The 26721-nt window shown below is 40.0% G+C and overlaps 2 protein-coding genes across 4 annotated transcripts in view; one reads left to right on the forward strand and one right to left on the reverse strand.

The window, feature by feature from the left end:
• ccdc9b (coiled-coil domain containing 9B) overlaps window positions 1-13325 on the forward strand; it is a 40453-nt gene extending 27128 nt beyond the window's left edge. For 2 of the 3 annotated variants that reach the window (XM_079632668.1, XM_079632670.1), the window contains 7 exons: window positions 6435-6472; window positions 7634-7681; window positions 8823-8916; window positions 9848-9881; window positions 10488-10974; window positions 11260-11342; window positions 11652-13325. In XM_079632668.1, coding sequence (XP_079488794.1) covers window positions 6435-6472; window positions 7634-7681; window positions 8823-8916; window positions 9848-9881; window positions 10488-10974; window positions 11260-11342; window positions 11652-11678 — 811 coding nt within the window. In that variant the 3' untranslated portion in view covers window positions 11679-13325. The remainder of the gene's footprint in view (window positions 1-6434; window positions 6473-7633; window positions 7682-8822; window positions 8917-9847; window positions 9882-10487; window positions 10975-11259; window positions 11343-11651) is intronic. The other variant, XM_079632669.1, reaches the window with a different exon arrangement.
• A 7042-nt stretch (window positions 13326-20367) lies between these two features.
• On the reverse strand, window positions 20368-22830 carry LOC307008945 (uncharacterized protein). Its single transcript, XM_079632275.1, has one exon. The coding sequence runs from the start codon at window positions 22438-22440 to the stop codon at window positions 21883-21885; it is 558 nt and encodes a 185-aa protein (XP_079488401.1). The 5' UTR covers window positions 22441-22830; the 3' UTR covers window positions 20368-21882.
• Between the last annotated feature and the right edge of the window lie 3891 nt (window positions 22831-26721).

Below are 26721 nucleotides of genomic sequence, written 5' to 3' on the forward strand. Positions count from 1 at the left end.
CTGTAAATAAATTCTAAACACATTATAAATTTTAGAAATGTATTCCTAAAACACATTACAGAGACTGTGAAATACTGAATTGTGGAGTTAGACCGTTTTTCACTGTTGCTGTGTTCGATGACGCACTGGAGCTACTGAGCTCCTGGCCCCGCCCCTACTGTCGATGACGCACTGGAGCCCCTGAGCTCCTGGCCCCGCCCCTACTGTCGATGACGCACTGGAGCCACTGAGCTCCTGGCCCCGCCCCTACTGTCGATGACGCGCTGGAGCCACTGAGCTCCTGGCCCCGCCCCTACTGTCGATGACGCACTGGAGCCACTGAGCTCCTGGCCCCGCCCTTACTGTCGATGACGCACTGGAGCCCCTGAGCTCCTGGCCCCGCCCCTACTGTCGATGACGCACTGGAGCCCCTGAGCTCCTGGCCCCGCCCCTACTGTCGATGACGCACTGGAGCCCCTGAGCTCCTGGCCCCGCCCCTACTGTCGATGACGAACTGGAGCCCCTGAGCTCCTGGCCCCGCCCCTACTGTCGATGACGCACTGGAGCCACTGAGCTCCTGGCCCCGCCCCTACTGTCAATGACGCGCTGGAGCCCCTGAGCTCCTGGCCCCGCCCCTACTGTCGATGACGCACTGGAGCCCCTGAGCCCCTGGCCCCGCCCCTACTGTCGATGACGCACTGGAGCTCCTGGACCCGCCCCTACTGTCGATGACGCGCTGGAGCCACTGAGCTCCTGGCACCGCCCCTACTGTCGATGACGCGCTGGAGCTCCTGGCCCCGCCCCTACTGTCGATGACGCGCTGGAGCTCCTGGCCCCGCCCCTACTGTCGATGACGCGCTGGAGCCACTGAGCTCCTGGCACCGCCCCTACTGTCGATGACGCGCTGGAGCCCCTGAGCTCCTGGCCCCGCCCCTACTGTTGATGACGCGCTGGAACCACTGAGCTCCTGGCCCCGCCCCTACTGTTGATGACGCGCTGGAGCCACTGAGCTCCTGGCCCCGCCCCTACTGTCGATGACGCGCTGGAGCCCCTGGCCCCGCCCCTACTGTCGATGACGCGCTGGAGCTCCTGAGCTCCTGGCCCCGCCCCTACTGTCGATGACGCTGTTCGATCTTGCCTGTAGTTATATAGTAATGTGCTTGTTACTGTCTACATTAAAATTATAAAAATATTTATAATATCAAATAATGATAGCTGTGAAAAAGACGCGTCACCATTGGGAAATGTGGAGGTGCACAATCCACTTCAAACTCACATCAGATCTAACTTAAATATCTTGTCTCGCTCTAAGAAATGTCACATTATGGAAGAAAAATGGGTTTAATGAGTGATCTTTGACCTTTTAGCTGCCCACATCAGTGAGCTGGGCTCTTGTTTAATGTCATAGAGGTTATTATTAAAGGTCCTTGTTTTCGCTCAGATGACTATAAAGTTTCTTAGAGGCCGAACGGCTCAAGGCGTCTTGCCAGATCTTCTGTGTAAGTCTGATCTGCTTCATTTGTTTGATTACACATGAGCTGATGTAGAAGAACTAGAACTTGCGAGGGAACAAGAATATAAATAGCATTAACTCAATTTCATATATCTCCGCCTGTTAAAACTGTTAAAAAGTTGTTTTCGGGCAATGTTTATGAATCATGTGAAACCGGTGGGCTTTTTAAGGTCAAATGTCTTGATTCAGTGAGGTCATGAGACATGGATGACTTTAATTCAAGTAATTGAATCAAACAGCACTAGACGATGAGCTAAATGTGATGTGGATTATTAGAAGTAAAGGTCATGTAGTCTTCGGCTTCTGTTTGTAGCAGAAATTCAGTATATTTATTCCACAGCATGCAGATTTACACCAGATTGAGTTTGTGTTTGTAAATGTTTTTATAGCTCATATGAATGATCACCAGAACATTACTACATGGTTATGGTCAACATGAAAGCAAATTGGACTCTTTACATGTTCAGTGAACACATCAGTGAAGTTATTCTAAAGAAATAAATGTTCATCTTCATAATTTTTCATCACTAACCCTTCATAACTAAGGGTTTTCTTAGCACAAAGGCTTTGTGAAGTGTGTGTGTGTGTGTCTGTCTGTCTGTCAGAGAAGGTTTGGATATACTTGTGAGGGCCAAATGTCCTCACTTATGTAGTTAAATATTATGACAACTGACTAGTGAGGATATTTTATTGGTCCTCACTAGTTAAAAAGTATTTTAAATCGGCCAAAACATGCGTTTATTTAATGGGGACCTATTATGCTGATGTAAAATAAGTCTCAGTTGTCCCCAGAATGTGCCTATGAAGTTTCAGCTCAAAATACCCCACAGATCATTTAGTATAGCATGTTGTAAATGCATTTTTGAGTGGAAGGGAAATGCGTGTTTTCGTGCATGTGTCTTTAAATGCAAACAAGCTGCTGCTCCGCCGCTTTTTCCAGAAGAGGGCGGAGCCTTTACAGATCGTGCCTCTGATACTCTGACAAAAACTGAATCTGTTTGGTTTTGATTATCATTTCTACCTTGTTCACACTCACGTGACATTTCAGTTCTTCATAATCATGAAAGTTTATTAACTGCATGCCATAAAGCCATATACCGCCGTCGGTGTATGAATGGGTGAATGTGAGGCAACATGTAAAGCGCTTTGGTGGCCATTGGGTCTGTGAAAGCGCTATATAAATAAAGTCCATTTACCATTTACCATATCAATCTAAACTTCTGATATATGGTTTTCTGAGCGCACACATCGAAGCACGCACACAGAAAGCTGGCTGTCAGATGGAGCGCCCGTGAGTATTAAACGAAGTTCTTTCACCTCTTATTGAGCTTAAACTGCAAATACACACAAGGTTATGTCAAAAACACATACCGTATTTTCCGAACTATAAGTCGCTCCGGAGTATAAGTCGCATCAGTCAAAAAATGTGTCATGAAGAGAAAAAAAAACATATATAAGTCGCTCTGGACTATAAGTCGCATTTATTTAGAAATTTTATTTCACAAAATCCAAGACCAAGAACAGACATTTAATCTGGAAAGGTTATTCAGCTCCACAACAGCACACAGAACAACAGCTGAATAGTGTCCGGTGTGTTAGCGTAACACATTAACAGTTATTCAGCTGCACAACAGCACACAGAACAACAGCTGAATAGTGTCCGGTGTGTTAGCGTAACACATTAACAGTTATTCAGCTGCACAACAGCACGCAGAACAACAGCTGAATAGTGTCCGGTGTGTTAGCGTAACACATTAACAGTTATTCAGCTCCACAACAGCACGCAGAACAACAGCTGAATAGTGTCTGGTGTGTTAGCGTAACACATTAACAGTTATTCAGCTCCACAACAGCACACAGAACAACAGCTGAATAGTGTCTGGTGTGTTAGCGTAACACATTAACAGTTATTCAGCTGCACAACAGCACACAGAACAACAGCTGAATAGTGTCTGGTGTGTTAGCGTAACACATTAACAGTTATTCAGCTGCACAACAGCACACAGAACAACAGCTGAATAGTGTCCGGTGTGTTAGCGTAACACATTAACAGTTATTCAGCTGCACAACAGCACACAGAACAACAGCTGAATAGTGTCTGGTGTGTTAGCGTAACACATTAACAGTTATTCAGCTGCACAACAGCACACAGAACAACAGCTGAATAGTGTCCGGTGTGTTAGCGTAACACATTAACAGTTATTCAGCTCCACAACAGCACACAGAACAACAGCTGAATAGTGTCTGGTGTGTTAGCGTAACACATTAACAGTTATTCAGCTCCACAACAGCACACAGAACAACAGCTGAATAGTGTCCGGTGTGTTAGCGTAACACATTAACAGTTATTCAGCTCCACAACAGCACACAGAACAACAGCTGAATAGTGTCCGGTGTGTTAGCGTAACACATTAACAGTTATTCAGCTGCACAACAGCACACAGAACAACAGCTGAATAGTGTCCGGTGTGTTAGCGTAACACATTAACAGTTATTCAGCTCCACAACAGCACACAGAACAACAGCTGAATAGTGTCCGGTGTGTTAGCGTAACACATTAACAGTTATTCAGCTGCACAACAGCACACAGAACAACAGCTGAATAGTGTCCGGTGTGTTAGCGTAACACATTAACAGTTATTCAGCTCCACAACAGCACACAGAACAACAGCTGAATAGTGTCCGGTGTGTTAGCGTAACACATTAACAGTTATTCAGCTCCACAACAGCACACAGAACAACAGCTGAATAGTGTCCGGTGTGTTAGCGTAACACATTAACAGTTATTCAGCTGCACAACAGCACACAGAACAACAGCTGAATAGTGTCCGGTGTGTTAGCGTAACACATTAACAGTTATTCAGCTCCACAACAGCACACAGAACAACAGCTGAATAGTGTCCGGTGTGTTAGCGTAACACATTAACAGTTATTCAGCTCCACAACAGCACACAGAACAACAGCTGAATAGTGTCCGGTGTGTTAGCGTAACACATTAACAGTTATTCAGCTACACAACAGCACACAGAACAACAGCTGAATAGTGTCCGGTGTGTTAGCGTAACACATTAACAGTTATTCAGCTGCACAATAGCACACAGAACAACAGCTGAATAGTGTCCGGTGTGTTAGCGTAACACATTAACAGTTATTCAACTACACAACAGCACACAGAACAACAGCTGAATAGTGTCCGGTGTGTTAGCGTAACACATTAACAGTTATTCAGCTGCACAATAGCATAAAGAACATATACCTGAGAGGCTGAATAGGCTAAACTAACATTAGCCAGCGAGTCCAACAAGTTACCGGTCAGCAAGTTCACCAAGCTCCCGATCTCATTCCTCAACACTGAATACATTGAGTTCTTCCTCGGTGTCGCTTCTGAACAACTCCGCTAACTAGAGCGCCCTCTCGCGGCTGTAGACGGTAATGTTTTCTCTCGGTTCATCTCAGTCAGTATGAATTCATTTTGATATATAAGTCGCACCTAACTATAAGTCGCAGGACCAGCCAAACTATGAAAAAAAGTGCGACTTATAGTCCGGAAAATACGTTATGTCTGTGAACATAAACAGCCGGGAAAGAAATCTCATACGTCTATTAGATCTGTGTGATTTAAGTGAAAGCAGCGTAATGTACAGTACTTACTGATATATATGCTGTTAATATGAATCAAACAGCAAAAGAAAAACAAAATCACTCGCTGCTCTTGACTGAATTACTTTAGTAGCTTTAATAAGAATACATTTCATACTTGAATGCTGCTGTTGAATGCTCTGGCGAGGAGATAAACATGGCGGACTGTGTACAGCTCACCGAGGGGCGGAGTCTATATGAATGGGGCGGAGTCAGTCAGCAGTTGTGGGCGGGGCCTAAGCATATGTGCCGTCATATTGCATAGACACGCAAACAGCTCATTCTGAGACTGCTTATTTATGGGGATTTTAAAAAGTAGTGTGTGGATTATTGGGTGGTTGTGTACACACACTGCCAACACACTTATGTTCAAACACCACGTTTTATGTTCTGTGATGATGTGTAGGTTTAGGGGTATTGGTTATATCATAAACCTGGTATAAATCTGTGTGTGTGTGTGTGTGTGTGTGTGTGTGTGTGTGTGTGTGTGTGTGTGTGTGTGTGTGTGTGTGTGTGTGTGTGTGTGTGTGTGTGTGTGTGTGTGTGTGTGTGTGTGTGTGTGTGTGTGTGTGTGTGTGTGTGTGTGTGTGTGTGTGTGTGTGTGTGTGTGTGTAATGTCACCAACAGTGAGTCCTCACAAACCTGAACATGCAGTACCACAAACAAGACTTCAGCCCAAATGTTAACAAGTGTCTGGAAGTCTTCATATGGGTTCCTCTGAAATAAATAATCTTCCCTATTGAGTGGACGGGGATAAGAGGTTATTTTTAGGGTGCTTTGAATGCCTTGCCTTATTTGGGAGGGTTTACGAACACTAGAGACTGTTCAGGGCAGCGAAACTGTTCTGTGGGAGGTAAAACACTTGATCAGTGAACGTCCAGTACAAGTGTTCATGTCAGAACAAATATCATCCCCTGTGTTCAAGTTCTGTTTGGGTAAATCTCATGAAGAAATATCCAGATCATATTTAACTCCAAAATCAAGAACGAAATTGTCATTTTAAAAAGTTATGGAAAGAAAAAGAGGTCTCTAAAGTCTAAAGGAAAGCCTCCTGTCCAGACACATTTATTGTTTAAAAAAATAATTGGTCAACCAGCTAGAAATCTAAATCTGCACCAATAACCATCATAAACCAGTCAGTGCCAGCATTAAAATTCATGCTTGTGTAAGCTAACTAACACATGCACTTGTAGTGGCACATTGAGCTTGATTTGCATGGTATATTGTTGGAATTGTCAGTGATTATTTTGTGTTGATGTTCAGTTGGCGTGTGTGTGTTTTTTCCAATGTGTTTTATTTGTAGGTTCTCTGAAAAGGAACATGGAGGAACGTCAAACACAGGTGAATGTTTTAATTTTCAGATGAAACCCATTTACAGCTGAGATCGAGATACTAATCAAGGAGCAAATGGTACACAGGTGAAACTCGAAAGATGTGAATATAATGCAAAAGTTCAGTAATTCAACTTAAAATGTGAAACTAATATATTATATAGACTCATTACATGCAAAGTGAGATATTTCAAGCCTTTATTTGTTATAATATTGATGATTATGGCTCAAAGTTAGAATATTGTGAAAAGGTTTTCATAAGCTGTAAGCCATAATCATCAAAATTATAACCAATAAAGGCTTGAAATATCTCACTTTGCATGTAATGAGTCTATATGTAAGCAATAAGGTACTCGAGGCTAGTGCTGTATCCTGACTTATTCACGATACAGCACTTGCCTCGAGTCCCATTTTGCTTTTATAAAACGGTTACCACACAATACAAATATTTAAGCCGAAAAATATGTATTTATGCAACTTTCATGAAGTAAAATCACTAAAAGTCTTCCTTCCGCTGGACCAAATAGTCCCTGACTGTAAACAGCAACTGAAGTTACATACATTATTTCGCCAATAGATGGTGGCAGAGACTGTGTTTATGAGTGAGTCAGTCGGTAGAGAAGACTTTTACATTGAAAGGACTCAAACTTGTGATCACGGAGAAGAAGACGCAACTGACAGATGAAACCCTGTTAAAAGGACAAGATATCACAGCGGACATTCAAACTGATTTTTTTATTATGAATATAGGACTGAGCTGAAGGAAAATGCTATATCTACTGTAAATGCAGGTACACTCGCTTACTCGATCGCAAATGCTTCAATGAACAATATCAATGAGATCAAACTATGGATCAAACATGTGTTTATGTTGCTAAGAGCGGTTGCTAGGGATGTTGTGTAGTGATACATAGAACCGTTGGGTGAAGCGGTCATTGCCGTTTTATCGTGAATAAAACACAGCTATTGACCAATCAGAATCAAGGATTGAAACTAACCGTTTTATAACATTTTATTAGTTTCACCTTTTAAGATGAATTACTGAACGATATTTAAAAAAATCGAGTTTCACCTGTATTTATTATTTTCTCTGTTGAAGAAGAATGGGTAATACTGTATGTAGAGTGTAATTAATGTATTTTCTGGGTTAATTATATTTGATTATTTATAGGAGGTCAAAACGGCAGAAGAGGAAATCTGAGATCGGAAGAATCCAGAGGTGCGTAAAGCCAAACACTCTTGAGCTAGAAATGGATTGAATGATATATAGATGAGTTGTTCTCAAACCTTGGGAATACTTTGATGGGTCGGAAATCTGTAGATTTGAGCACATAACTAACGTTAACCGTTTAATGATGGGACGCTCAAAGCTTAATTACAAATTTGAATCGATATTAGAAACGAAACATGGAAAACAAATGATGAATAAATAGCGTTCATAATTTCTAAAAGCAAAGTCATTTTTCATAATCTGTCTTTAATTTCTTTATTTTTTATAACTCTCTTAATAGGCAGTTATGACTGAATGTGATCAAGCTCATTTTTCATTAGACGCTTTAAAACTAAAAACTGAAAAAAAAAAAAAACATTTCGCAGGGTGTTATTATTGTTCATTTTTTTTATAAATTATTAAATTGTTTAACTTTTTTGAATTCAGTTGATTACATGTCCTTTTTGATTATTAAAATTAAATTAACTTGAATTGATATTAGAAATGAAACATGGAAAAACAAAGTATGAGTGAATAAAGTTTATAAATTCTAAAAGTCTTTTCTGTGTATTAGCAGATATAATCATAAATATAATTCATCCATTTGTTTATTCATAATTAGTTTTTCCATGTTTCATTTCTTTCCAAGTACATTTTCTAGCATGTTTCATATTTACTAACATAATATACTAATAATTTTTTTATATTATATTATATTCCGTCCGTCATCTTATTAAGCTTAACTATGCCAACCTTATCACTACGGCGTTCAAGAAAAGACCATTTCGTGAATTTCCGATTACAATTTACATACACACACATACACACACACAAGGTACATCGAGGACATTCAAGATACAAAAGTTTCATAACCCAATCCATACTTTGTTTTTGTTTTAGGAACGTAAATTCAGCATTTTAAATGGTCGCTTACAAATGATATTATATTATTTTCTCTTTAATAGACAGTTCAACACATTGCAATACAATTAAAGCTCAGTTTTCATTGGAAAAATGTTATAAAAATGTATTGTGTTGTGGCACTGTGTGATTAATAATATTCAAAACTTTATTATAAGATTATAAACTGGTAGTCAAGTTGACAACATCACATTCTGCGTTATGTGTTGATTAGTTTTGGCTTTTCTAGGTCGACACCAAGCGTCTGACAAGAAGGGGAAGAGTGTCCCAGTGGTGGGGAGTAAAGCCAAGGGTAAAGACCGCCTGACGGGTCGAGCGAGGAGGTAATCTGACCATTGTTAAAGTGCTGAACCGTTTACAGTAACATCCTGCCACATTTCACCTCAAATCCATTAACCCAGACTCAAAGGATGATGGGAAATGCTTTTCAGAGGGATTTATGGTTATGAGCATTTCCACTCCCACTCAGCATTAACGTTCAACCACAAACTCATCTGATCACATGACCGGATGATTTATAATGATGCCATTCATCTTTTCAAATCTCATTAAGTTCAAAGCAGTTCCTTGTTATCATACAGTAAACGCACATTCATTTGCTCATTAAACACAGAAATTGAACAAAAAACCCAATCAAATGTTTTGTAATGAGAAGATATTGTGATGCTGTTATAGAAGAGAGATACGTTATGGTTAAATTTCACAATAATGTATTAACTAACAATGAGGAAAATGTTTAATAACTTATTTAAGTCCGATATTATAATATATTGTTCATTAATGTATTTTTATTAAAGAGCTAAAATCGCTAACTAAAAGTAATTACATGTTTTTTTTAGTAACATGGTATTCTTTGAAGTTACTATAAATATAAATATGTTTGTACATATACAGTGATCTGACTTATATTCATTAAAATGTGACATTTATATATTAATGTTATTCATACAACATTATTTATATGATACTCTGAGAACACTGACACTAAAATCATGGTATTACCATGGTACTTTTAGTTAAATTTATAACATCTTTAATAAAAATACATTAATGAACAACATATAATAATATTATCTTTATATTTTTTTAGTAATATCACAATATCTTTGATTCCAAAACCAATATCTTTGATTTATTTTTATTTTTTTACAATTACCGTGTTTAATGAGTAAATTAATGTCCATTTACTGTATGATAGGAGTTGTTTTAAAATCATAAATAAGATTGTAAAACATTTCTTCCTTTTGCCCTCAGGTGGGACGCTAAAGAGCAGGAGGAGCATTTGCAGGTGATTTTTATTATTATAGTTATTACAGTAATAAACATTATGAGATGAAAATGTGCTTAATTTTTATGAAAATAATTTCACAATAAAATATATTTTTAATACTCCTAAATATAAGTTTCAAATTGTTTTTTATTTCAAATTTTTTATTTAGATTTTTTGGGTAACTTCTGGATATTATTTGCATGTTTATGTGACCAATAATCGATATCCAGAACCGATATTTATGATAATGATCTGTCTTGTGTGCAAATCTCAAAACACCCACAAGATGACGCCATTTATCAGTGGATCCGATATTACAAAACCGATATTCAATAATTTTTCCGTAATTGAATATCGGTTGTGTAATATTTGCATTATATCCACCAATAAATATGAGATCCATATATAATAAATAATATCCACCAATAAATATGATATCCACCATCTTGTGGGTGTTTTGAGATTTGCACACAAGACTGATCATTATCATAAATATCGGTAAAACCGATTATCGGTCTCTTTGTTTTCTTGAAATTCACTCAAATGGTCAATTTTGAGGTTAAAGAGATTTAAATATTTCATAGTAATATTAAATACGTGTATTTGATGGTTGATTTGTGCCAGGATTATCCAGACGGCAGTCTGCAGGAGTTTTTAGAGGAGCTCGACGCTCTTTGTGCTCCAGAGACTGACACTGAAAACACAAAGCCATGTGCATCTGAAGAGCCCCTGAACACAATCGGTGCCGTGACCTCCAATGGGACGGCGGACCAGAATGGATGCGTTTATACAGAAATCGCTCATTCAGAGCCGCTCTCTCAGAGGGCCACTGAGAAAAAGGTCCGCTTTTCTGAGAACAATGATAAGACCCAGTCAGAAACCGAGACGAGTGCTCTGCAAGCGGCCTCGCTGATCACCAACGGCCCTGTAGAAGACGACGAGCAAATGTCAGCACGAGACGCCAGCGCGTGTGTCAAACCTCCGTCTCCGGAGCGGGAAACACTCACAGAACTGAATCCAGCTGCTGAACCGTCGTGTCCTAAACCTGCAGATGTCTGTATATCAGCAGAACCTGATGAACACAGCAAGAGCTGCTCTTCTCGAGGAAACGGTACGAAACATTGGCTTTGTGAAACTTGCTCCAACACTGGAATACACTGCATCACTACCACTGCATCACTACCACTACCATAGGGATTCCATCCCTATGGAAAAAATGAACATGAAACAATACTTCCGGAAGCAAATGCTCAGTTATAAACTCAAATGATTGTGATGCACAGCAGGTTTTAAGAGGTTGTGTATCCTTGTGTTTTCACTGAGATCGTGTGTGTGTGTGTGTGTGTGTGTGTGTGTGTGTGTGTGTGTGTGTTCTCTCTCTCTCTCTCTCTCGCAGAAGAACTGATGGACTCGAGTCTGTCTGTCCTGAATCTGGATCCGGGCGACGCTCTTCCCGACCACAACGCCACCGCTGATATGGTGAGTGCGCTGCATTAAGGCATCAGGCCTCATTTGACTTGCAGATTTGAAGTGTCCCACCTCACAGGATTTAGCGGCCCACTGAAACTCCATTATCGAGCTGAAGTGCTTCAGAAATACCCTAGGAAGCAGCACTATATATGTAACCAGGCCACATATTCAGCCTGGGAAGTCAAGAGCACAGTCACATCAGTTTCAAAGTGTTTAAATGCGACACTACACTTCAATTTCTGGCTCTTTTAGATTTAAAAAAAATACTAATATTTACATTAATTGGAAAATTTCTGTTTTTTTGTTTGTTTTTTTCAGGCAAGAGAGAATGGGAAAGTTGTTTAGATGGAAATGATGTCTCACATCTGGAGCGCAACTTCATGCACTAAAACCAAAACAGAAGAACGAAGATATAATTTGCCTTTTTTTATTTGACTCTGATTCAGTGAGTTACTCACGCGACTCTTTAACCTTCTGTGTTTGGAATATTTAATTGAATATTTGTCATTTATTGGATGCTGAGCGTTGAAAACACAGGTTGGCGGTGACGTTTATCTTCTCGTAGATTAATGCTTCAACGCAGTTAACCTTTATCTAAGCCACCAAACCCAAAGGTCCGATGCTTTTTTTTTACTGGGATCTTTGGTGGGACTTTATTCTGAAAGCACTACAAACAACTTGAATGTGTAACTTCATGAACAAACCCATTTATATACAGCACACTAACTGACTAACCCAGTAGTAATCTTCATCAGAACTCGTATACGCCTGACAGATGCGGATCTAAGCACACGTGTGTTTGTGTGGATCGTTCAAGTATGTTTATTAGCACTTTATTTTGTATGAATAATCTGAAAAGTTATCAGAAATAAAACCTTTTGTTTGGTTTTATGATCGAATTCAACATTAAGGACGTTTTAAAGTCCTTTCAGATTCAATTATTTTGTTTTACAAAAGACTGCAAGAATGTTTACTAGCTGAACATAAGCATTGGCTAGTTCAGCAGGTATAGTTGTTAATTATATAATAATATAATTATCATCAAACTGATGTTCATCTTCACAACATTTCAGTGTTTAAGCGTTGCGGTTTGAAGGGTTTATTGTTTAAAGTGACTAAGATTTGATTTTTATATTTTGCTGACACTTTCATTTAATATTTTGTGTTCATTTGGTTTTGAAATGAATGTTAAATAATAATAATAATAAGCATTAAAAACCTTTACCAGCCCTGTGCGGTGATGCTTGCACTGATTCCACTGCTCAAATTGTTTGTTTTTTTACTATAACAATCATCAGTTATGATTCATTTAGTTATTAAATGCTCAAATTATACTTTTTATTTATGCATTTATACCAACAATATCTACCTTTAAAAGGTATATTAGATATGAAATAGAATGACCTATAAATACATTTTATTACATTTAAATGTCACAATATTAGGGTTTCGCATTAAGAATGTTTTTGTGGTTTGTGTTTGTTAGAGAAGTTATTAAGTGATATAAGGTTTATAAACATTTTGCACTGCAGTCCGTTAAAAATACACTGAATTCTCTTCAATTCCCTGTTGATAAAGCCTCTATTTTGGTCCATGTCCTGTTTTACCATAGAAGGATATAATGGACCTTTTACTTGCGCGCATGAACTCACACACTCACACACACACATATATATATATAGACTCACCGGCCACTTTATTAGGTACACCTGTACGGCTAGCTGTAGTCTCGCGCTGAACTCCCGTGGGAACTCCCGTTGTAGCCGGTTGTGTGTGTGAAGAGTGTGAGGCTAGTTCTTCGTCTGTACACTCGGGTTCGAATAAATAAGGACGACCATCAAACTCAAAAGCCTCTTCCATGTGTTCAAAATCTTCTATATTCTCCATAGTTGCGTTACGAACCATTTCTTCTTCATTTGTGAGCAACTCCGATCATCACTCTTCACACACACGACGCTCCTCCTCCTGCACACACTTCTATTTACCTTTCTCCGGCTACACCGGGAGTTCTCACGGGACTTCAGCGCGAGACTAGCTAGCCACAATTTAAATGTGACAAAATTCGCATTTAGAAGAGCAAACCCAACGTTGAAAATTAAAATCATATTGATGTCAGACTCCAATGTCAGATTGACGTTAATCTCCAACGTTGGACAGACGTTGTATTGTGGTTGAAAATCGGTTTACGTCAGAAACCAACATCAGTCGAGTTCTGACGTCAACCAGACTTTCATTTCCAACCCAAATCATCCCTGACGTTACTACTCACTACTCAAGGGCCTCGACAGAAATGTAGTGGAGTAAAAAGTACGATATTTGTCTTTCAAATGTAGTGAAGTTAAAGTAAAAAATTTCCAGAAAAATAAGACTCAAGTAAAGTACAGATACTCAAAAATGTTACCTAAGTACAGTACTCAAGTAAATGTACGTTGTTACTGTCCACCTCTGCCTTGTATCTGGTATAATGATATAATGGATATTTTCTTGGCACACTTAGTACCAACTGAGCCTCGTTTAAACACCACAGCCGTCCTGAGTATTCATGCTGACCCTGACCATCTTCTGATGGATACTTCCAGCCGAACAACACATGTCACAAAGTTCAAATCATCTCAGACTGGTTTCTTGAACATGATGAGTTCACTAAACTAAAATGACCTCCGCAGTCACTAGATCTCAATCCTGTGTGTGTGTGTGTGTGTGTACACAGGTGAAACTGGAAAAATGAGAATATGGTGCAAAGGTTCATTTCTTTCAGTAATTCAACTTAAAAGGTGAAACTAATATATTATATAGACTCATTACATGCAAAGTGAGATATTTCAAGCCTTTATTTGTTATAATATTGATGATTATGGCTCAAAGTTAGAATATTGTTAAAAGGTTGTCATAAGCTGTAAGCCATAATCATCAAACTTATAACAAATAAAGGCTTGAAATATCTCACTTTGCATGTAATGAGTCTATATAATATATTAGTTTCACCTTTTAAGTTAAATTACTGAAAAATATGAACTTTTGCACCATATTCTCATTTTTCCAGTTTCACCTGTACATTACTTTCAATTAAATGCATGAATTAATACGAACTCATTCCTTGCGTTCTGTGGAGTTATTTGAGGTAGGCGTCTTATTTCCAGCTATCCAATTATTATTATTTTCCAGGCTTTGTTGTTTTGACCTGCTTCTCTCACCTGATCCATTAAAGGGGGCGTGGCTTATCACACATTAGATAATTAATTATTGTGAAGTCGATTTACTTAGGCATATTTTCACGTGCTAAAGCAATCATTGCTGTGGAGTTACATTACTTACAGTAGAAGTATAATATCTCACTCCAGTGGAAATTACATTTGTGTAACAGACACTAAAACATATGTTGTGTTGTTTTGAGCATGCGGCGCTGCCTCAGACCTCTGCTCTCTTTAATAGAGGATCTTTGGGGATTAGTGTCTTATTATTTTTAAAAGCCTCCCATCGGCCGGTTGCTCTGGAAATCACTCCCTGTTCTCTTCAAACACGGCTTTGTCTTCTGTTACTCTTTTAATTACCCTTTTCCAGCAGGCATGCTCGGGGACGGCATCATCCTCGGGGACCGGCAGCGGGGCCGGTCACATGACTCACGTCTCATGATGATGATTTGCATGTTAGAGGAAGGTAGCTGAATGTTCTTGTGTTTGGTCAAATGTTATAGTTGCATGCAAGGGATAGTTGACTTTGAAATTAAATATTGGTATGTTTTATCTTACCTCAAGGGCATCCAAGATGTAGGTGTCTGTCTCCGCAGTAGTTTTAATTTTGATATTTTTAGGTCAAACCGTTCTTGTCTGTCAGTCATATAATGCAGGTCTATGGTCACTGTCTCAAAGAGCATACACAGAGAAGTCCACATTAAACAATTCCCCATCGTAAGTACACATTGATGGCCTAAATAACGGTATTTAATAGTTTTTACCTCTTGTACACAACCACATCCAAGTGATCTGAGGGCGCGCGCGCTTCCTGGTGTGTGACGTGTGCGCCGGAAGTGATCTCTCGTGTGTGTCCGTCACTCATTGTTTACACAGAACAGAGATTGTAGGTAAGACGGCTAATAGAAATGGTACTAATTTGCGCTTATCCGGGATGTTTAAACCGACGTAAAAGAAAACAATTACGTATGTTTTCTTTCCGGCGCTTGCGCAGACTAAAGGCCAATTTATACTTCTGTGTCGGGTGCGTGCAGTAGGTACGGCGTAGCATACGCATAGACGTGTACCATACGCCGTACCCTGACGCGCACCTCCTCAAAAATGTAACTACACGTCGTGACGACGCGGACCGCAAGATCTGTGATTGGTCGGCTTGGTAGCATTGCGTTTCCTCCTACGCGTTTCCGGCGTGTTCTTCTCCACCGCCCGCCATTTTTAAATTCAGAAGTTCTGTAAATTCAGAAATTTCGCTAAAATTGACAGTTTTTCCAACTCGATAAGCTCCAGCTCCAACATGATCCGCTCTCTTTCAGTCGCCATTGCTTGTATTAGCCAAATCAAAACAGCCACGAGGAATCTTTACACAGCGGAACATTAAAACCCGCCCCCGCCAACTAGCGTTTCGACGATGTAACTGCAGAGCAACGCAGACATAAACGCAGAAGTATAAATGCTCACGACGGCGTCGCCTACGTGCGTAGCCTACGGCGTACACCCGACGCAGAAGTATAAATCAGCCTTAAGCCAGAACGCGCGCACACGTCACACAACAGGAAGCGCACACGCTCTCAGATCACTTGGACGTGGTTGTGTACAGGGGCGGAGCCAGACGATGTAAACATTCGGGGCTTAGCCCAAACCTAGGGCCTTCCTTCCCCCCCCCGGGAAGATTTTTTTCCCATTTACGTCAGCTAAATGCACTATTTTTCAGGCTGTTTGAGATAATAGAATGGCTAAAAATCTATACACTATCTGGGGAAATTATGATAGTTAGGCCTACTCAATAAAATAAAAAAATAAAAACTGGACGCGCGAAAGAGGTGAATTCACCGCGCCGCGCTAGTAAACGCCTCATTCAACCCCGCAGGACCTCAAGACGCGCGTAAACGCGTCTTCACATTGAAACATTAAAATCACTCACGCCAGACGCTCTATTCGCGTTTGGTGTGAACGCAGCATACACTTGTCCGCGGTTCGTCTGACGCTGCTTCTGAATCTCTCTCCGGCCGGTGAGGTTTACTGTTAGTGTTCCATATAAAAAACTTTGTCCATATTAACTTCAGCCGGTTAGCCAGTAAACTCGCTACAACGCCGGTGTAACATACAATACCCCGCCAGCCCCTGATGACAACGACGAAGAAGAAGATTTATATTCTTCGTTAGTTTCGGCAGTTGTCAAACAAGCTGAGTGATGCGCGATGCATTACCGTCCGCCACCACGCACGGTAATATAGCTTTTGTTTCATTTTTTGCCGCTCCAGTCAGAAAGACTGAGAGGAAATGATACAAAGTTGAATTTATTTATTTTTTATATTCGGGGCTTTTGACAAAACTTTCGGTGCTTAAGCCCCCTTAGCCCACCCCTAGCGCCGCCCCTGGTTGTGTACAAGAGGTAAAAACTATATAAATACTGTTCGTTTTCTCACACAAACCGCTCGTTTCATGTCTTAGGCCATCAGTGTGTACTTACGATGGGGAATTGTTTAATTTGGACTTCTCTGTAAAGGGGTGGTGACCATAGACCTGCATTATATGACTGACAGACAAGAACGGTTTGACCTAAAAATATAAAAATTTAAACTACTGCAGAGACAAAGACACCGACATCTTGGAACATCTACTATCCCTTTAAGCAAGGGTGAAGCATCACCCAGTGAGCATTGATGTATAGGCAACATAAAGGCAACGGAAGTTAAATTGCATCACTAGCACAGATTGCTGGTGTAAACATCACTAATGCATTTCACATGTGTACAAGTTAGACTGTTCTGAAACAGTAAGCAGGTGAATTGGTTAAAGGTGAGGGTTTCATGATTGGGTATGAAAGATGGGAGATTTTCATGAGAGAATAGTCTTAACAGCTCAAAAATCATATTTCTCAATAAACGATTGCAAAGAATTCAGGTCTTTCTCCATCTACTGTACATAATATTGTGTAAAGATTCAGGGAATCCAGAGAAATCTCGGTACATAGGGCAAGGTATTAAACTTCTGTTGAATGAATGTGACCTTTGAGTCCTCAGGCGTCATTGACCATCTGTGTACAGCCACACCGCTGTCACTTAAAGTCCCCCTGTGGTGAAAATCAAGCTTTTAATGTTGTCCATGTGGTGTTTTTAATCTGCTTTAAGACAAATGTGTAAGTTCATAAGTGGACAGCATTGCTGAGTATTTTCTGCTTAAAACTGCAGAGAACCAAAGACAGTCTCAAAAACACGGTTTGAAATCGCTGGTGTTTCTGACGTCACACACTACCTTGTAACCAATCAGATCAACGTGTGATCGTCAACCAGTGGATCTCTGAGTGAGTGAGTGAGTGGAGGCGGGGCCCATTTGCATATTCATAGAACCACGCATACTAAATGAGGCACGAGTTACAGTCAAGATATTTTAAGGCATGAAGAATTGTTCAAGGACAAATTGCTTAAATGTCATTTTGGTGACCAAAGATGAGTTTTGAGGAATATCGACTACAGGGAGACGTCAACAGTCTGACGCTGCATCGAGAAATGCAACTTGAATCTCTGTTACGCGAGGAGAAAGCTATGCATCAGTTCAGTGCGTAGTTTCTCTGGCCTCAAGCTCATCTTGATCCAAAGCACTGTGGTCAGATGAGTCCATGAAAACATTTAGTTCTCAGTCCCAAAGACGAACAGGACCGTTCAGACTTGCATCAGCGACGGGTGCAAAGCAAACGTGTGTCGCGGTGTAGAAGTGCATCAACGGCATGGGTGACTTGCTTGTGTGTAAAGTTACTGAGGCATATACAGTATCTGGATTATACAGAGATTATACTGCCATTAAGATGACATCTTTCCTGGGAAAGCAAGGCAATGCCAGGCCTCATTCTGCATGTGTTGAGACACTTTACACTGCAGTCCAGATCTGCCTCCTGTTGAAAATGTCCAGCCCATGTTGAGGAGATGTCTTACATCAGGCGAGATTGGGCAAAAAATCCACTTGCAAAACTTCAACAATTAATATCCTCAATTCCCAAACGAACAAAACGTGTTTTTGGAGTGTGTCACGACCGTCAAAACTGGTTTATATTTACAAAATGCAATTAGGTTGTTCAGTAAAAACACTGGAAATCTTTCTTTGTATACTTTTGTCAGTTAAATAAAGGTTCAATAGAATTAACAAATCACAGATTCTTGATTTTATTGCATTTTTTACAGAATCTCCCCCAACTTTTCTGGAAATGGCCGGTGTTTGAATAAGATTTCTCTCAAAATTCAAACTTATGCCGTTTTATCTCGAGAGTTTCAGCACACACACATTTTATGCTCTTTAACATTAAGTCTTGATTTTACAATAATAAAAAGCTCTGCAATTGTCCATAAAGGAAAACATCAGCCCTATAAAGAGGCCGTGGTGCTTAGCCTATCCCAGCAGAAACGGGACAGAAAGCCTGCAGAACCCACAGTGGCAGAAGTGTTGGTGTGTCCCGCTGGAGTGTGTGCTCGTGCTGCAGTGCTGGTCTCTCGGCACACATTAGATTATAGTGTGTGCACCTGCAGCTGTGAACTCAGACATCGGGAAAGCAGGATCAGTAATGGATGAGCTGGGTCACAGCACTCTTCAGCAACACTGCATTAATAATGCATTTCTGTCCGGTCTGACTGATGGTCATTGAAAAGCTCATTATGAACCTTTAACATTATCCTCCACTTTCTTTCAAACACAAGCTTTGACTGGTTCTCCGAGGATTCTGCTTCGGGATGCAGACCAAAACACAACATTGTTCATCATGCAAAAGTATGTCCTTATAAATTAATCGAACTGGAGGTTTATTAATAGTGGCATGATTGAGACAAATATGCAATATTAATAACATTATGAATGCACAAAGATTACTGACTACAAACATTGGGTTAATTTTGTATTAGAAAATATAATCGAATTTGACTGGATGCATGACTTCTGGCATCAATAAAAGTTATACATAATCCATCATTTTAATGTTAGTTGTGTTTAATTATTGAGTTGAGAACCACTGGTTAAACTTGCATGCATGCCGTTAAATCTTTGGTTTGTATTCGCACTTGCATGAAACATTTCAATTTATATTATGCATGCTGCTTTTTGAGTAACGTGCACATTTGAAATCTAATAAAAACATAATTTTGATTAAGACTTTCAAGAAATATTACAATTTAAAAAAAGAAGAAGAAAATGCACAGTGATTGTCCATGCAAAACACACTATCAATGTTGCTATAGGGTTGCTAGGTTGTTCTCAAGTAAAAATGACATTTGGAAAATCATGTGATCTCTAGATATGTGTCTCATTGTCAATCTGAGGGATTTTTTCACCTGTTTTACACACACACTCGACTTCAACAGCGCTGGAGGTTTCATCACACGACTATCAGCAGTTAGTGAGGACTGACTTGGTAAACAAGTCTAATAATTGAATCTCAAGGGGGTTTTGCACTAAAACCTGACATTTTAACTAGTCAAGTCAACATTGATTAGTTCCCACAGCTGCAGAATCAATGTGTTCAGTCACAGGACCAATCAAACAGCTCAAAACATCTTGTTTACAGGAAGCAGCTGCTCATAGAGTACAAAAGCAGATTTGGGGTTTATAGTTGTGCATAATTTACTGTTATTACTATCTTAAGTCATGTAACGTAACTATGTCACCTTCAAATAAAGTGTTACCAAAAACTCTACTTGCAGTTTCATTAATAATAATAATAATAATAATAATGAAATAAAAGAGAGTTCACTTTCATGACTGTTTCTTAAGTTCACTTTTAAAAGTTGTACTTTAATGTACATTCATTATATTTTATTAATCTTTTGTCATGCTTTAAAGAAGTACACTTATTTTGATGTGCTAACTTTAATACTAAAGCACACAGTGTTTTTCAAAATTACATTTAAAGGTTTTAAATTGCAACTTCATTACAAGCATGCAATTGTAACTATATTTAATTATACATGACATACAAGTTTTAATAGAAATTACATATATTACTTTGCCATAAACTTTAAGACAATGGAAGTAATTCTGAAATTGCATATAAAGATGTAGTCCTATGTCAAAAAGCACTTTTCAAGTTCAAATAATTGCATTTAATATAAATTTAAACTATAATACATTTTCATTTAATTGCAAATAACATGCAATTGAGTGTCCGAACACATTACATTCAGTTCGCACTTAAGCATATATTATTCCCGTAATATGATTTCTAAAAGTATGTTTTAAAGTGATGTTTTTCCTGCTGTAAACTCCCTCAAACACACATCTCATCGAGTGGTTCGTTCAGCAGAAGATGTGCAGTATAGTGTGCTTTGGTGCTCCAGTTGCACAGATATTCTCCAGCATGAGGACACGTCATTAGCCGCCGCTGAAAATAGAGCAGGATTGTGTAATCTCTGCTTCTGACTCCAGAACTGTGAGACAATCGATAAACCTTGACCATAGAGAGGAAGAAGCTCTACTAAACATGCATAGATCAATAGATGAGACTCTGAACAAGCACACGTGTTAGAGACCGTGATAAACAGACGGATGGGACAATAGAGACCGAAAATGACTCGTTGTTTTTGACCTGAATGCAACCAATAAATTCTCTATTATGAATATGAATCATGCATACACACACAGTCCTGGTCTAATCTGCTCAAAGGTCAACCAAACACATTGATTTTAACATCTGATAATCCAGGATTAAACAGTGTGCTCACCTTGACTAAACTGTCATTTGATTATGAGTGTTATAATCTAGTCAAAGTGATTGATGTGCACGCGCATCCGATCTATAACGAAGGAAATGAGTGTTTGTACTTTTACAAGGGAGTTTATTTACCATCAGGGTGATGTATTCTACACCTATGGTACATTATTTGCTGTAAAAATGATCGAGTGATGCGAAATGTTTCCATATATCATTGCTAAACAGTACATTTTTTACATGGATACTATTATTTGCACATACCTGAGCATCGACACACAGGTTCCTCTAAACATACGAATCCTGATTAATTGGCTAACAGGTAATTCATGCAAGCTTTTAGTGTTGTTGTTATTATTGTAAAAGCTTGAACCCTTCCCGACCCCATAAACATGGCTGTTCATCTCAAGGCATTGCGCGCGATGGACATGTCAGTCTCCGGTTCGGATGAATGATTCCTATACATTTGAATGACAGGCCAGCCGGTGATTTTTGGAGTATATCTCCGAGGATATAAAGTTAAAGCCCATTAGCATACACTGCAAACGTCCACCGAGGAGATGCCGAGTATTCAGGCGAAACGAAAAGGAGATTATATGTGATCGTGGTTAGCCTATGCGTTTGTGTCCGAGAGTCCTCCTGTCCAACATCTCAAGTCTCAAGGCTTCTCTCAGTTCTTTCTGTGCTTGTTATCCGTATCCAACACTAACTGAGTTTGTGTTCGCCCTCCAAACCCGTCCTCGTCCCGGCGCGTGTCCCGGCGCGCGTCCCCGCCGGCCCTGGTCTGGTGATGGGGATCTCTCCGGGAAGACTGTGTTTCTGCCGCTTTTGAGCTCTCTGTAGGGATGGTGTATCTGTAGACATCCCCGGACTGGGACTGCGCACTTTTGGAGAGCAACCGTGCTGTCCGGTTGGAGCCGGTCGCGTTTAGATGGACCAGATCCACGATCGCGCTGGCGTTGCTTTGCGTCGCGTTGCTGATCGCGGAGATGTTGCTGCTGCTGCTGTTATTGGATGTAGAGTTGGGTTTTGCACTATTGCTCGTGCTCCCGGCGGGTTTCCATATGAGACTGTAGTAAATGGCCAGGATGATCGCAGCCAGAGACACGGATAAAACATAAGCGAACACGGTGGCCAGTCGTACCCACTTCTTGTTGGTCTTTGCAGCCATCTTTGCCTTCTTGTCGCCCGTGTAAGTGGCAGGTTTGCCCCTCTCCATGTTGGGCATGTAGTCTCTGTCCTTATTGACCCGTTTTTTCCCTCGATGCTCCACGATCCCGTCCGTCTTGAAGGATCTTGATGGTCAGACCCTTTAAAACGCGTCAGCTGCGGTTAAATCGATCGAGGTTAGTCCATGGCGATTGAAATGTCTCAGAAATCCATCAGGATCATGTTGCACCTCGACGTGGATCTGGATGTGGATGCTGATGAGGATGATGATGATGATGCTTCTGGTGTTTTCCAGCATCCACTGCAGCTTTTTCCCCAAAGACAGAGATGTTTCTGAACAAAATATCATGGGATGGATTAGAGAGGCTTGGAAATGATGAGACGGATCATACTGTGTGTGTGTATGTGTGTGTGTGTGTGTGTGTGTGTGTGTATGTGTGTGTGTTGTTCAACTGAAGAAGAGGCTTCATCAGCTAAAAATACAGGAGAGGAGGAGGAGGAGGAGGAGGAGGAGGAGGAGACTCTTAAAGGACCAGCGGAGACTGAAGAGAGAAAACACATGAACATGATCATCACTTCAAGATCTGGTAACACTTTATACACTCTAAAAAATGCTGGGTTGTTTCAACCCAATTTTGGGTCAAATATGGACAAACCCAGCCATTAGGTTACATTTTTTAATTACATTTTTAACCCAACGTTTGGGGTTTGTCCATATTTGACCCAAAATTGGGTTGAAACAACCCAGCATTTTTTAGAGTGTAATAACTTTCATCAAAATGCATTAAAAATATATTAAATATAGGCTATATAATGCTTAACAGGTCTGTCTGTGTAATTTACATTATATTACACTCTAAAAAATTCTGGGTTGTTTTAACCCAATTTTGGGTCAAATATGGACAACGCTGGATCAAAAATGCCATTAAAAAATTTAACCCAATTGCTGGGTTTGTCCATATTTGACCCAAAATTGGGTTAAAATAACCCAGCATTTTTTAGAGTGTATGCACATCAGATCAATCAGTGCTGTCAAATCGATGAAGCGCATCTAACATAAAAGTTTGTGCTTATATAGTGTGTGTGTGTGTGTGTGTGTGTGTGTGTGTGTGTGTGTGTGTGTGTGTGTGTGTGTGTGTGTGTGTGTGTGTGTGTGTGTGTGTGTGTGTGTGATATGCACACAGTTGTGTTCAGAATTTTTTGCACCCTTGGAAAATATGATCAAAGATGGCTGTAAAAAAATGTAACTGCATGGTTTATCCTTTTGATCTTTCATTAAAAAAAATCTCAAAAACCAAACCTTTCATTGAAGTAAAATAATTGAAAGTGGTGGGGAATCACATTATGAAATAAATTAGGCTACATTTTTTAGCACACCAGGGTGACTAGGAATGTTTCACAGAACTATAAATATGAGGAAAGGCCAAATCCCATTAATAATCATCATCACAATGAGTACAAGCACAATAGTTCTGATGTGCAGCTCTCTCTCCCGCCAGCAGAGGGCCCTCTAACCGCTCGATCCAGCGCTCTCGTGGACTCAATTTCCCACAGTGCTTTGCTGTCATCAATGTAATCATGTGCATCTGTTCCTCATCATCACCTCTCTTTGTGTCTATTTATACCTGTTCAGTTGGGTATCGGTGCGAAGTCTAGTCTAAACAGCATTACTGAGCGTTTCCCTGTTTTCTATTTTCTTGTTTTCCTGGTTCCTGTCTTGCCCGCTGGATTGGTTTGTTTGACTGGTTTATGTGCTCTGATCTTCTATGATTCTGGATTGTTCTGCCAATAAACTGCATTTAGATCTTCTCTCGTTGTGTTCAGTGCCCTACAACCAAATCACAACTGCAGCAAAATATTGTTGAGCTTCACAAAATAGAAAGTATCTGTAAGAAAACAGCTAAAGCATTGAAAAATCCCCGTGTCCACCATCAGAAGTTCCAATCAACTAAAGATGTTCTGAATCTGCCTGAAGAAAACCTGTGTCTATATATCGTCTTAATGCAAGAGTGTGAGTGGACGAAGACTCTCTGAGGATCACAGGTGGAGAATTGCAGATATTAGTGAGTCTCGAGGTCAGAAATCCTCAAATATATCAAGCAGCTTCTACATCAGCACATGTTATTCGAGAGAGTTAGAAGAGAAATCCTCCTCGCTCCTCCAGAAACTCCAGTGTTCAGTTCTCAGACACGACTGGATCTTCAAACGGGCTTTTTGGCAGCAAACCCTCCAGATGTGTTTGTGCAAACAGGGATAAAAGTCCCTCATATTAGGGCTGGGCGATATGGCCAAAAATCATATTTTGGTATTTTTTTTGGTTAAATGGCTATATATGATATCTCTGTACTTTGGATTAAGAAAATCTGTATTTATTTATTTAACGTTATTTCACATCCTATACCCAATGATGATATCCTATACAAACAATGTTGATATTAAAGGAACAAATAGCCTATAGTGAATGTAATGTAGGCTATGCAATATAGGCTAGCTGATCATGTGCAAAAATGTAGTTAAAATCACATTACAGTAACACATTACAATCTAAAATCTAAAATAATGCTTTTGTTTTTAAATTGACTAAAGGCTAAACTAAAAATGAAAATAAAAACAAAAGCACAAACTAATTATATTAATCCTGCATTTGATAACCCCATTATAATGGTCACTTTCATAAAAATATACTTGTAGATTTAAAATTCCACATATGGCACATTTATTGTCTCTAACAACAAATATTTGAGCAATATGTATATTTTAGTCAGAATTATTGCGCGACTCTTCTATTGTGCTCCGTCTGTTTGGCGCGCATGCGCGCGGCGGCGCTCGTTCACGGAAGCTTGAATTTTTGCGGAGATTCACTTGCAGAAGCTCGTCCTCTCCTGACAGTGAAATGGACATGTTTGACTTTCTAACATTTACAGATGGAGAATATACCTGTGAAATGTAAGTTAAGCACTGAGTAAAGCACCACATGTAAAACGCATTTGAACAGCGCAAGTGTTTATCTGTCAGTCAGCAACAGTATCTGACAGGGCAAGCTGCTTTAAACTGGTTAACTAGCTATATTTTACCAGTTATTTTGAAGCCCTTAATATAAGCTTGAGTCATGTTTAGGACAAATTGTAGGCTACTACTACTAACGTTATGTACTTTCACTGCAACAGCTCACACTGCGTCCTCCGCTATTTTTCAGATGTGCTCGTATCGATTTAATTTAAACGGTATTGCCTCATTCGTTTAAAAAAAAGATATCGATAAATCGTACAAATTCGATATACCGCCCAGCACACACGGTTAAACACACAGCTGGGTCTTTAATGTTGTGGGCCTGTTTTTCTGCTGGAGGTCCTGAACTTCTTCAGATACACATGGCATCACGGATTCTATCAAACCTATTAAAAAAAAGATAAAAAAAATCAAACCCTGACAGCCTCTGCTAGAAATCGTGGATCTTCAATCAGGACAATGATCCAAAATAACACAAACAGTCAGACACGCAAATACACACATACAGAGAAGAGATACAGACAGACACGCAAACACACACACACACACACACACACACATACAGACACACACACACACACACAGACAGACACGCAAACACACACACACACACACACACACACATACAGACAGACAGACACACACACACACACATACAGACAGACACGCAAACACACACACTCACACAAACAGACAGACACGCAAACACACACATACAGAGAAGAGATACAGACAGACACGCAAACACACACACACACACATACAGACACACTCACACATACAGACAGACACACAAACACACACACACACACATACAGACAGACACACAAACACACACACACACACATACAGACAGACACGCAAACACACACACTCACACAAACAGACAGACACGCAAACACACACACACACACACACAGACAGACACGCAAACACACACACACACATTCAGACAGGCACGCAAACACACACACTCACACAAACAGACAGACACGCAAACACACACACTCACACAAACAGACAGACACGCCGACACATAGAGACAGACACACAAACACACACACTCACACAAACAGACAGACACGCAAACACACACACATACGGACAGACACGCAAACACACACACACACACATACAGGCAGACACACAAACACACACACACACACACACACACACAGACAGACACGCAAACACACACACTCACACAAACAGACAGACACGCCGACACACACACATACAGACACATTCACACATACAGACAGACACACAAACACACACACTCACACAAACAGACAGACACGCAAACACACACACATACGGACAGACACGC

Source organism: Phoxinus phoxinus (genome assembly GCF_949152265.1).
Source record: "Phoxinus phoxinus genome assembly, chromosome: 13".
NCBI classification, from domain to species: domain Eukaryota; kingdom Metazoa; phylum Chordata; class Actinopteri; order Cypriniformes; family Leuciscidae; genus Phoxinus; species Phoxinus phoxinus.